This window comes from Tachypleus tridentatus, chromosome 13 (genome assembly GCF_004210375.1).
Source record: "Tachypleus tridentatus isolate NWPU-2018 chromosome 13, ASM421037v1, whole genome shotgun sequence".
In the NCBI taxonomy this organism is placed as follows: domain Eukaryota; kingdom Metazoa; phylum Arthropoda; class Merostomata; order Xiphosura; family Limulidae; genus Tachypleus; species Tachypleus tridentatus.
The window spans coordinates 255,404,164-255,417,423 of record NC_134837.1 but is presented as its reverse complement, the minus strand read 5'-3'; the positions used below and the strand labels follow the sequence as shown (position 1 = coordinate 255,417,423).

The following is a 13,260-nucleotide window of genomic DNA, read 5'->3' as shown; positions in this document are numbered from 1 at the left end:
ATATTCTCTGTATCGTATTTAAACATAACTTGCCCATTAGTATTTTGGCTCGGCATGGTGAGGTGGTTAAGTCACTTCACTCGTAATCCGAGGATAACCGGTTCGAATCCCCGTCACATCAAATATGCTCGCTCTTACAGCCGTGGGGGCGTTATAATGTGATGGTCAATCCCACTACTTGTCTTACACTGCAAAATTAGGGATGGCTAGCACAGATAACCCTCGTGTAGCTTTGCGCGAAATTCAAACCGTTAATATTTCATCTTACTTTTGGAAGTTCCCCAGTAGCACATCGGCATGTCTGAGGATTCGTACCACTAGAAACTGAGTTTTAATACCCATGGTGGGCAAAGCACAGATAGCCCATTGTTTAGTTTAGTGATTATTTCCAAATAAACAATAATTTTGGAATATTCTCTTGTGTACTTATTGTGATAGTTAGAAGAAAATGAAAGCTTTTACTCTAATTAACAAACATAGAAAAATATTTTTAAAAAATGTTCTTTCTCACGTGGAAAATCAAATTTCAAGAAAAATATTTGAAAAATGTTCACGTGCTTTTTGTTTTAGAGCAAAGCTACACAACAGTTTATTAACACTCTCCGATATGGAGACTCAAATCTCGGCCTGGCATGGCCAAGCGCGTAAGGCGTGCGACTCGTAATCCGAGGGTCGCGGGTTCGCGCTAAACATGCTCGCCCTCCCAGCCGTGGGAGCGTATAATGTGACGGTCAATCCCAGTATTCGTTGGTAAAAGAGTAGCCCAAGAGTTGGCGGTGGGTGGTGATGACTAGCTGCCTTCCCTCTAGTCTTACACTGCTAAATTAGGGACGGCTAGCACAGATAGCCCTCGAGTAGCTTTGTGCGAAATTCCAAAAACAAACAAACAAACGAGACTCAAATCTCAAGAAAAAAATATTTAAAAAATGTTAACGTGCTTTTTGTTTTAGAGCAACGCCACTCAACTGTGGAGGGAGACCAAACCTCGAATTGCAGCGTTGTTAATCTGTAAAGATACTTCTGTCTGTATTATGATCTTGTGCGTAAATTTAGTGTAAAAAACATGATATATTTTTTCCAAAAACTGTATTTCTTGTAATTTAAAATATTCCATACAAATTCATGTCTTCACATTTTATTTTTTCAGAAACAGATAAATAATGAGCACAAATATAGATAGATACATACACGTGGAAAGTAATTGGTTACGTTCGTTCTTATGGCATACACACACATATGCACAATTATTTAATTTGAAAACAGTTTAGAATTTCTAATCATGATGAACTAAAATGAGTGTTACTTATACCATTGAAAACCGTAAAGAAGATTCGGTAGGAATCAAAAGTGATTATTAGTTGACATAATTCACTTTAACACTTGTTTTACCAAGTTAAATATATTAAACATTTCTAATCATAAAGCATTAAAAGCATATACCTGATATTACTATAAGGTTTCTTTGTTGTTGTCGTTTTACACAGGTTACAAAACCTGAATACTTCAACCTGTCTGGCTACACCGACAAATATTGTTTCGAAAAGCAATATTTCCAAATACAAGAGTTATATAGATAACAATTCAAGTTCCCAGTGGAAGGAGTTTAATAATGGAATATAGCTTCACACCTGGCTGTGACAACCGCTTCAGTTCTTTATAGTTAGTGCACCTGAATGTTCTTGAAAGATGTGCTGAGAAATTAGGCTTAGTTACTCGAGAACACCGTATGACATAAACATGGCGGTCTCTTTCACGTGTGATGACCTCCCAGTCACTGTGACGTTTACCTGACAATACGTTATGGGATAATCGTCTCACTGTGACATTTACTTGAAAAAAAAAAAAACAACTTTAAGAGATAATCACTGAAGTAACCTTTAATATTTCTTGTAGAACCAAGTAAGGTCGTGGATCTGAATCACCAAAGCACCCGTATATCAGTCTTTCTCTAATCCGGCCTCATTGAAAATTCATTACGTCACACTTTTGACCCATGTTGCTTGACGTCTAACATGTAACAGAACTTACACGTGTTTTACGCAATGCAGATCACCTGTTGAAGAATTAATAGGGTTAAAAAATAGTCAGCGAGATGAGGAGGTAGTCCAGTTAACAACTGGAATGTACTATTTTTTCCCCTGCTCCTGTAGTTTCACACAAACGAGCAAGAAAAAAATAGTACATAAACTATTGCAGCATTATACATTACACCATAAATTTATCTGAGCATGTCCACACATTAGAAGATTTATTTCAATGTTTATTAATGACAGTAAGTTTGTTTGTTTGTTTGTTTTTGGAATTTCGCACAAAGCTACTCGAGGGCTATCTGTGCTAGCCGACCCTAATTTAGCAGTGTAAGACTAGAGGGAAGGCAGCTAGTCATCACCACCCACCGCCAACTCTTGGGCTACTCTTTTACCAACGAATAGTGGGATTGACCGTCACATTATACGCCCCCACGGCTGGGAGGGCGAGCATGTTTAGCGCGACGCGGGCGCGAACCCGCGACCCTCGGATTACGAGTCGCACGCTTTACGCGCTTGGCCATGACAGTAAGGAAAAAAAAAAAAACATTCCGAAAAGTTTCATTAAATTCTAGTTTACTTTTCTGGATATATTTATATTAAAGTATTTTTATAACGCTAAAAATTAGGTTTCGATGCTCTCGGTGGGCAGATCACAGATAGCCCATTTTGAAGCTTTAGGGTTAACAATAAAACGAAGATAATCTGTTGATTGTTGACAGTTTTTTATTTAAATATTGATTTCTCGATCGCAGGTACAACTACTAACGGAGCAGCAAGTACTTTGTCATGCACCCAACGGCAAAATCGTTATTTTAAAAAGTAAACCAAAACCTTCATAGGAGGCTTACCGTCGTATCTGAAAATTGAACAATAAAATACGTACGGTGGATATCTTACAATTAGACAATCTGATCGTTAATAAGAGAGCAATAAACTGCACAACAAATAACGTGCGGGGATCGAATTCTGAGTTTTAACATTATGAGCCCTGAAGCTTACTGCTATGTCACTGGAAGGATAACACCAATAGAGTTAAGCCAATACCTTGAAGAGTCTGTCTGTTTGTTTTTTCATTCAGAGCTAAACCAAAAAAATTTCAAGCTAAGTAACATCACTGATTTTATTGTAGCAACAGTAAAATGCTTCACTACGTTATGTCATAATAAATATGGTACATGTTATTAATTGATTCGCAAGATAATTAATTTGATCACATTTATACAAACTGAGTTGTTGTTTTTTCCGGTTGCTCGACCCATTTCACAAAAGTTAACATAGGTAAGCGTGTGGCAATCGAAGATTAGACAGTTAAATAATTCATAATTTTTTATAGAATCGTAATACGTGAATATAATTCTCGGTAAATGACACAGCTGTCTTAACAAATTTAACATGGCAATGAAATTTCATAAAGTAACCTACGCAATGTTGTATCATAAAACATTGAACTTAGCAATCTGGTTCCATTAAAGTGCCTCAAAATTAGATACTTTCAATTGCTAATGGTGATGTAATATGTTATATCTCTCTTTGCCTGATATATTGATATGTGAAATTAATTATTTTATTTGGGCGTGTTTCAATGATTTGTATATATACACACACCAACTATATTCGTTATATATAGTCTTGACTGTTCGCTCCATTAGTTGATTGCTATGTACGTTTCACGTTTTCAATTCCATTTCAAATATTAATACGCCAAAAATTAAAAAAATAGTCACTCAGGCTCGAGAGACGATATAACCTAAAGTTCATTTGCTAAAATATAGCAACTATTGTTGTTTGTTAATGTTCTTGGTTCTGGAGAGAAAATGTTATCTAACTGATGTCAAGAGTTCTCAAATCCATATCATGGTAACTTCACGGTCACGAGACAGTGATAATGGATAATTTGCTGTCTTCTATAACCTAACTTCCAGCGAACCTTACAAGAGAAATTCTCAATTCATTGTTGCTTGAAACGTACGGAACCAGTCATTCACCAGTGTTACTAAGTGTACTAATTTGTAATCTTCCTGTATTTGAAACAACAAGCAGCGAACTAGTTATGTTAAGAAAACTTAAGCTTATAACTCATAATAATCGTTACAAACATATTAAACTGTTTAAAAGCATTGCTATCTGTGCATTGTAACTAATGTTGTTCGACCCGAGTCTGCACATAAACATTAAAACTAGCTGGTTATTTATTCAGAGCCTAACAAAGGTTTTTTTTTTGTCCCGTTATTGAAATTTAAATTTTCTAATAAAAATTAAGACAACACACAATACAATATATAAGCCAATGTGTACATCTGATCAGAAGCTCCAATATCCTATAACGGATAAATTAAAACCAGATGTACATTAAGATTGGAATAGACGCTCACTAACAACAACAAAAGTACAGTTCATTCGCTTAAATATTTAAATATCACATAAAGCTCCGTGGACAAACTTAATGATTGGTCCCTGTTCGAATGATACGAGAAACTACTAATGAATATATTTATTTTGCTTTGCGAAAAAAAAACAAAAACAACAACACGTGCTTAGCACCAAATCTCTTGTTTCTACAAGTCATTCGTTAAACACAGTAAAGCTAACCTACGTAGATTTTTGTCAATTGTGTTTTGGTTGGAAATTTGTCCACAGACTTATCCAGTATAAACAAGAAGAAATCCAACAATACATAAACATATAAACAGTAGAAGAATTTGATCAACATCGCTATTTTGGTATATAATGCGACGAACAATGTCATAAAGACGTTAAGCTTCAATAAAATACAATATTAACATCTCTAAAGCCAAATCTTTAAGATGTAATTTCATTAGGACTAAAACTCAAGCAAATAAATAAATAACTAAGACAAGTACATTTCCTTACAAAAAATATAGGCCATTAGCGCCTGCGCAGTAACCATTAAATGACTGCTTCCATTTCGTACTTTGTGACATGTAAGCTCAAATATATATATAATGTATAAAATCGTATTTATCACATAAATAGCTTAAGGTGAATTAGAACAACCATCGTCTTTGAAAAAAGTATGAACGTTAAGCAGACGTCTAGATTTTGAGAATCTGTGTAAATAGTCTAGTATTTATAAGTTGCATTTGTTATAGTAGACCTATTACGTATACGTTGAACTAGTCTTGGAATATCTTTACACAAATCATGCAACTTTCATTAAACAAAATGCACTTTCTTGGTCTGTTGTCAGGCCACCTTCATGGACAAGAAATTTGTAACATACGTTTAGAAAACGTTCTGCGAGTATATTTATATATATATTTATCACAGCATTTTGTAACAAAATAAGAGCATGAAAAGTACGTTATGATGAAATGCAGCCAGAAACGACGCCGAGTTACACTTGTCAGTTTCACAGAAGCACATGTAGCCGGTGTAGTCTGATTCACTCATGCACACGTGGTCGACAAGGAATAGGTTAATTTGGAGCCTAGCTGTGCACGTCCTCTGGATAACCTCTTGTGCTGAAAAATACGAGAAAGAGAAAACGAAACATAACCACAAGAAGCAAAGACATCTCAGCGATACGACATGAGGATTATGAAAAAATAGGCATGAGATATGAACACAGAACACTTATTACTTAATAAAGACGAAGGTAAGTTTGAGGAATGATTTCAAACTACCAAACGTCACTTAGAGAATGAAAATGTTTACTTCACTTTCAATAAAATAATCTTTTAGCGAATCAAGTGCATTTTCCTCAGTTATCTGTTTCTGTAATACTTAAGAGGTGAAAACATAAATAAAATAGATTTACCGTCTATTATCTTCACTGACGTCATCGGAAGCATTTCTTTTATTTTTTTTTTTTTTTTGGGTGATGAGTAACATTAATAAGATAAGCAAATCATGGGGTCACTAGCTAGAAGAGAAATAAATTTATTTCCTACCGACAAAAAATAAAAATAAAAAGGGAAGGACAGGAGGGAAAACAGAGAAGAAAACGAAGGGTAAATTATTTTGTTTGTATATCAGTAATCTAGTTTATCTTCCTTCGTTTTATTATTCAGATTTAAAATTTAACTTTATAAATTCATTTGGTACCGTGATTGTATGTTCCTTGTATTGTATGTTTGGAAATTGTATTTACAATGAGAAAAATATTGTATTTTTGTGAAGGGGTTTCTCCATCGAAATCGTTAAAAAATTAGGCCCAGAGATAGAAATTATACAAAATGTTAAATATAAATCAAACAGAGTGGTGGGAGTGGCAACGTTGTTTTTTTTGTGGGAGGGTTTGTTTTCTTTTCCACGTTTTTCCTCCCTACAAAATTCTGGCTGGCTTCGGCCCTGTGGGTTACAAAACAACTCTACCTTTGGAACGCTTTTTGTTTGTTTTGAATTTCGCGTAAAGCTACACGAGATATCTGCGCTATCCTTCCCTAATTTAGCAGTGTAAGACTAGAGGGAAGGCAGCTAGCTATTCATCACCACTCACCGCCAACTCTTAGGCTACTATTTTACCAAAGAATAGTGGGGTTGATCGTAACATTATAACGCCCCCACGGTTGAAAGCATGAGCATGCACTTGAAACGGTATTTCGAACACAGAAAGTTGTGTATTTATTGATAACTAGCATATCGGTCTTCAGCCTCTGATTTTTATCTTGAATTCTGTAAAACCTCCAAGGACACCGAGATAAATTTAAATACATGTATGAAAAACAACAACATGCAGAGCAACGTGCCATTTTTTTCTAGTGAGAAAGCGATAAAAGAACTAAAAACACAAGCCCCGGCATGGTCAGGTGGTTAGGACCCTCGACTCCTAATCTGAAGGTCGCGGGTTCGAATCCCCGTTGCACCAAACATGCTCGCCCTTTCAGCCATGGAGGCGTTATAATGTTACGCTCAATCTCACTATTCGTTGGTAAAAGAGGAGTCCTTTCCTTTAATTTTACACTGCTAAATTAGAGGAGGCTAGCGCAGTTAGTCCTCGTGTAGCTTTGCGCGAAATTCAGAAACAAACGAACAAACTAAAGACACGAATCCTTACGAGTTTTATTTTTCGTCACTATCTTGACACAGCAGCCACTACACTTGAGAAGAGGAGGGTTGTCCCTCTCAGGATGAAGTGTTGTAAAATTGAAGGGATCTTTACAACGAGGGTCTGTCCTGGAGTCACACTCATAGCATAAAATCGTGGAATCTGCATAGAAACATAGCATAAAATGTGGAAGTAATTCCTTATAAAAAGAGTTTTACGTTTTAAATACATGTTACAACTAATTAGGAACACTTCATCAACTCACAACTTAGTTATCTCGTCATCTTAACTGATCTTAACAAATCACCAGTTGTTAATCATTTTATGACTGAAAATAATTTGTTTTAAAATGAAACGAACTGGTTGTCGAATTACCAGATCGGTAAGAAAACATAAACACAAATATCACACACGTACACGAATCTATGTAATTGTGTCTAACAATATTCCCAATGGATCAGAATCTATTTGGTGCAAAATTTACGTTACTGTTTCATCTCACGGAATATAACTTTTACTGGTATAAATACCACTGTTTTTTGTATAGAAACAAAACGATTCATAACCTAAGACTCTCGCAGTGTTGAGGAATGGAATGCAAAAAAAGAAAGGTTAGATTACAGTTATGGTTTTTCTTCACAAATTATGATCATTTTATTTCCTACAATATAGATTACGTACGGGTAAAATTTGAGAAGATCAAAGTTATTGGCTCATATATTCGAATTACTTTAGTTATTGTATACAGCAATATATTACTTCCTTGTTACAATGGTTATTTTACACACAATGTAACATAGGTAGCGACCTAAAATACCAAAAGGTGGCGAAACTTTGACATTTTTATTTTATTTTATTATAACGTCCAAATTTATGGCTTGCCTCTCAGCAGGATGTCACGTGATCATCCACGCATAACTATAAACTTTCCGTTCTGTCTTCCAGTCTCAACTGAGCAAAACATTGGGCAACAATCTAGGACTAATAAAGATGGCGATACCAACAATGCAAAATCAAAATACAATGTGACAGTAACGATGTATATGTTAGTAGGATATAACAATGATCCTTGTATCTGTCAGTAAGAATACAATGGTCCTTCTATCTCTAAGTAGAGTAACAATGGTCCTTCTGTCTGTTATTATGGTAACAATGATCCTTGTATCTGTCAGTAAGAATACAATGGTCCTTCTATCTCTAAGTAGAGTAACAATGGTCCTTCTGTCTGTTATTATGGTAACAATGATCCTTGTATCTGTCAGTAAGGATCCAATGGTCCTTCTATCTCTAAGTAGAGTAACAATGGTCCTTCTGTCTGTTATTATGGTAACAATGATCCTTGTATCTGTCAGTAAGAATCCAATGGTCCTTCTATCTCTAAGTAGAGTAACAATGGTCCTTCTGTCTGTTATTATGGTAACAATGATCCTTGTATCTGTCAGTAAGGATCCAATGGTCCTTCTATCTCTAAGTAGAGTAACAATGGTCCTTCTGTCTGTTATTATGGTAACAATGATCCTTGTATCTGTCAGTAACAAATCCTTGTATCTGTCAGTAAGGATCCAATGGTCCTTCTATCTCTAAGTAGAGTAACAATGGTCCTTCTGTCTGTTATTATGGTAACAATGATCCTTGTATCTGTCAGTAAGAATCCAATGGTCCTTCTATCTCTAAGTAGAGTAACAATGATCCTTCTGTCTGTTATTATGGTAACAATGATCCTTGTATCTGTCAGTAAGGATCCAATGGTCCTTCTATCTCTAAGTAGAGTAACAATGGTCCTTCTGTCTGTTATTATGGTAACAATGATCCTTGTATCTGTCAGTAAGGATCCAATGGTCCTTCTATCTCTAAGTAGAGTAACAATGGTCCTTCTGTCTGTTATTATGGTAACAATGATCCTTGTATCTGTCAGTAAGGATCCAATGGTCCTTCTATCTCTAAGTAGAGTAACAATGGTCCTTCTGTCTGCTCACTTTTTCTGCAAAAGGTTCCCTTTTCTTCTCGTCCATTTTTTGAACATGACTATCTGTAATCAAGTGAAACTGGATCTCACAAGAACTTTAACACTAGGACTTAACCGTACAGAACCTGACTTCACTGTAATCACTAATATTATAGTCCTACTTACAAAGAAGCACATAAAATACTTACATAAGCACTCTTCCTCTGCTCTGGAGGTCCATACGAACATCAGAAAAACTGTAACAAATATACAGAAACAATGAAATGCCGAATTTTTCTGTTTATTAATAACGCTTGATAATAAAACAAAGGATTAGTGAAACAATCAGAAGAAATTTAACCCAAATATTTTTCTTTACAAACATAAACATAATTCTCAATTCTATACTAATGTCATTCTTAAACTTTATGGCAATCGAATCTACGTGTAGCCTTTATTTCTGTTTTACAAAACATGCAAGTTTCACTGTTATGTAATTAAAGTTCAAAGCAACCAGTTTTGTTTTTATTTTTTCTAAGTTTTGTTTCATCCACTGTGAAAAATTAGTTGATAATATTAAAGGACCGTATAAAATGCGTCAACTGTGCCATACTTGTCGTAAAACGAGTCAGTCACATAATTACCCTAAGTAGTATCTGGTTATTTGTTTGTAGTTAAGCGTAAGAATACATAGAGATATCTGTGATCTGCTCACCACGGGTGTCGAAAGCTTCAAAAGATGAAAATAAGAAAAGGAAAAATAAAAAACCTTTTTAGCATTTAATAGGGAAAATGTGAACACTATTAAATTAGCCTAAATACTGGCTGGTCAAAAGTTTAAGACCATACCGAAACGAAGCGTTAAGAGGTAAACACGTAACTAAATTTAGTCATTTGTGTTCAAGCATTAGCGTTGTCAACATCTCCCACTGACATCTCCTGGGTTACATTTGGTAAAAACATGGCAAAGACTAAAATGTTGACAGAGTTTGAACGTGGCAGAATTGTCGAGCTGCAAAAGCAAGGTCTCTCTCAACGTATCATCGCTGGTGAGATTGGGCGTAGTAAAACTGCTCTTGCAAATTTATTAAAAGACCCTGAGGGATACGGAACGAGAATTTCAAGTGGTTGGCCCAAGAAAATTTCGCCGGCGTTGAGCAGGATGAATCGACGGGTTGTCCAGCAAGACGCCAGCCGATCGTCGAACCAGATTAAGGCCTTTACGGGCGCAGAATGCAGCTCAAGAACAATAAGTCGGCATCTACGAGAGAAAGGCTTTAAAAACTGTAAACGTCTTCAAAGGCCACGCCTTCTTCCACACCACGAAACAGCTCGATTAAAACTTTGCTGAGAAGCACCAAACATGGGGCGTATAAAAGTGGAAGAAGGTTTTGTTCTCTGATGAGAATAAACTTAACCTGGATGGTCTAGATGGCTTCCAACGTTACTGGTACGATAAGGATATCCCCCCGGAGACATTTTCTACACGACACAGTGGAGAAGGTTTCATTATGATCTGGAGCGCTTTCTCCTTCCATGGAACAATGGAGCTTCAGGTTATACAGGGATGTCAAACAGCAGCTGGCTACATTGGCATGTTGGAGAGAGCATCCTTATTGACTGAAGGCCCTCGCTTGTGTGGAAATGACTGAATCTTTCAGCAGGACAACACTGCAATCCACAATGCCCGCAGGACAGAGGACTTTTTCATGGCGAATAACGTGATTCTTTTGGACCATCCAGCGTGTTCGCCCGAACTGAACCCCGTTGAAAATGTTTGGGGTGGATGGCAAAGGAAGTCTATAGAAATGGACGTTAATTCTAAACAGTACATGATCTTCGTGAAGCCATCTTCACCACTTGGAATAACATTCCAGCCAGCCTTCTGCAAACGCTTATATCAACCATGCCAAAGCGAATGTTTGCAGTTATTCGCAATGACGGCCGTGCAACTCACTACTGAGACCTCTTGTTGGGCATTTTCTACCCTGTTTAGGACTTCTTTTTGTATGGTCTTAAACTTTTGACCAACTAGTATTTAGGCTAATTTCATAGTGTTCACATTTTCTCTTATTAAATGCTAAAAAAGTTTGTTTTTATTATTTTCCCTTTTCTTATTTTCATCTCTCGAAGTTCTACTCAAATAAGTGGTTGAGTCTTACAACGCAAAATGCATATTTTTTCTTTATGTTCGTTGGCCTTAAGATTTTGGCCAGCAGTGTGTGTATATATATATAGCATTAAGTGGCCTTAATCTATTTTTATTTCTTTTATATATGTTAATAGGTGAGATATATTTAGGACTATTTTCATCATGTACGCTAAAACGGTTGAGTGTACACAACAATATGATATTAACTCTGAGGCCATTGTTTGAGTATTTTAATAAAACACAACTGAATATTGTATTGCTATTCACAATGACGTAATAAAATTGTAAGGCCTAGGATATCAATAATAATCTATCGCTATAGTTTAAAATAACAATGACGATTTACAGTATAATTATTTTGATATTATTTATTTGAATTTTAATTAATGTGAATAGAGAAAAATATTAAGTAATTATTCTTTCATTAAAGAAATGGAAGAATAATTATCGTTGAAACACTTATCATTATGTTCCGTGGGTTAAAAATAGTTTAATTTTTTCTTAATACTATTTTATATTTGCCAACTTGAAATTATTCCAATTTGCCTTAGATATCTACTACTACTAAATCGAAACACTAAACTAAATTTGAAGTGATTGGAACCTTCTTATAAATGTCTCTTCTTTTTTTTCAATGGACTGGAGATCAGATTAGGTTTATAGATAAATATTAAATTATTTTAAATACGCAACGACAGTGCAAATCGCAAAAAAAAAAATAACCCGACCATAATATGCTCATAGTGTTGTTTATTTTTAATTATTTCCAATTCAATAAAATCTAAAAATATCCCATAGCAACCATCCCAAACAATATTGAATATATTACGAGAACAAGAGTGGTGCCATATATTAAACATTTCTCCGTTTGGAATAGCCTTACTGTTTAATTCAAATAAATACTTTCAAATCAAAAACACGAAACGTACCTAGTATTACATTCCATTTTCTACAAAATAAACTGCGTAAATATGATGCGTTAAACATTCTCGTCCTGAAGTTGCTTTAGTTTAACCATACATAACTTTTCGTTGCCATGAACGCAAACACGCTAATCACCATGCGTTATACCCTTTCACTGAGCAAGTGCCATGAAGGAGGAATTTCTGCAGAACGCAAGGAAATCTTTACTCCTTGAGGCTCAGGAATTTCCATTACTACTGGCGAAATCCAACGAAACAAAGAAAATAAAATATTAATTTTTATTTCACGTACTAAAATTATAACATTTTCTTTAATACTAAGATAGATTCAATTCTGACGTTTATATGTTTGTGTTTTTTATTATTATTATTTTACACACTGCAATAACGCTTACAGTAGTTACAAAACTCACTCATCTCACGTTTTAATCAGTTACTTGTAAATATATGCTTCAGAATCAGTATCTCTCAATAATACAATGCAGTCAGTGGTGACACAACGTGTTTTGCTGTTCTGTGCAAACGCTGACTGTGCTTCCCCCTTACCCCGCCTTTATAAGAATTCTACATTATTTCGCTCCCAAGAACTTGCACGTGCATCATCCAAAGTCTTTACCAGCCCTACCTGATTGTGATTGGTTGACTGGCTGGATTCGGAACATATTCAGCATTGTGCCATTTTGTTTAATTTGATAGCATATAATCCTGTGAGAGTACGTTCCACCAAAACTCGCAGAACATGATCCGGATTCTTAAAATTCGGGCGTGATTGGTTTTTATTTTGAACTGCAAACCAGTTGGAGAGCAATCAGTCAGTAGTACTCGCTGAATACCAGACTAACTAGTACTTTTATAACACTTTCGTAGTCGAAAGAGTGAACGTGTACGGCAGCATATCACATACTAGAACCTTGGTTTCACCGTAAGCAGCCCGGCACGTTAACATCTGGACCACGTACTCAAACTTTTTTATTTAATGTTTTAAAAACAAAATAAATTATTAAAGTTTATCAAAAAAGTTCCACGTGAACGTGTGATGAACGAAATATTTACTTATTTTGTACTATTAATTAAAATTTTCTTTAATCTCCACTTTCAAAATCTGACTACTTAGTCTAACATTTCAACATTAAAGAACCATGCAAAGCATATTCGTAATAGCTGAAATAATCCTCGTCCGTACAATTTATTGTCATGATTAA

The 13,260-nt window shown here is 35.4% G+C and overlaps 1 protein-coding gene across 2 annotated transcripts; it reads right to left on the bottom strand.

The window, feature by feature from the left end:
• Positions 1-1,134: 1,134 nt before the first annotated feature.
• LOC143238614 (UPAR/Ly6 domain-containing protein qvr-like) lies at positions 1,135-12,463 on the bottom strand. 2 transcript variants are annotated; one of them, XM_076478984.1, is made up of 5 exons: positions 12,065-12,463; positions 9,193-9,240; positions 7,048-7,200; positions 5,352-5,512; positions 1,135-2,053 (listed from the first exon to the last, which is right to left on the bottom strand). In XM_076478984.1, the coding sequence occupies exons 1-5, from the start codon at positions 12,120-12,122 to the stop codon at positions 2,036-2,038; spliced, it is 438 nt and encodes a 145-aa protein (XP_076335099.1). In that variant the 5' UTR covers positions 12,123-12,463; the 3' UTR covers positions 1,135-2,035. The 2 variants fall into 2 exon arrangements, with proteins under 2 accessions (XP_076335099.1, XP_076335098.1); XM_076478983.1 differs by lacking the exon at positions 1,135-2,053 and having other exon boundaries at positions 4,507-5,512; positions 12,065-12,448.
• Between the last annotated feature and the right edge of the window lie 797 nt (positions 12,464-13,260).

Excerpts from the sequence above, each read along its gene's own strand:
- LOC143238614 (XM_076478983.1), bottom strand. The coding sequence starts at position 12,122 with ATGTTTAACGCATCATATTTACGCAGTTTATTTTGTAGAAAATGGAAT. Across the intron at positions 9,241-12,064 it reads AAAATGGAATGTAATACTAG|TTTTTCTGATGTTCGTATGG; the intron begins GTACGTTTCGTG and ends TATTTGTTACAG. Across the intron at positions 5,513-7,047 it reads AGTGACGAAAAATAAAACTC|CACAAGAGGTTATCCAGAGG; the intron begins GTAAGGATTCGT and ends CGTATTTTTCAG.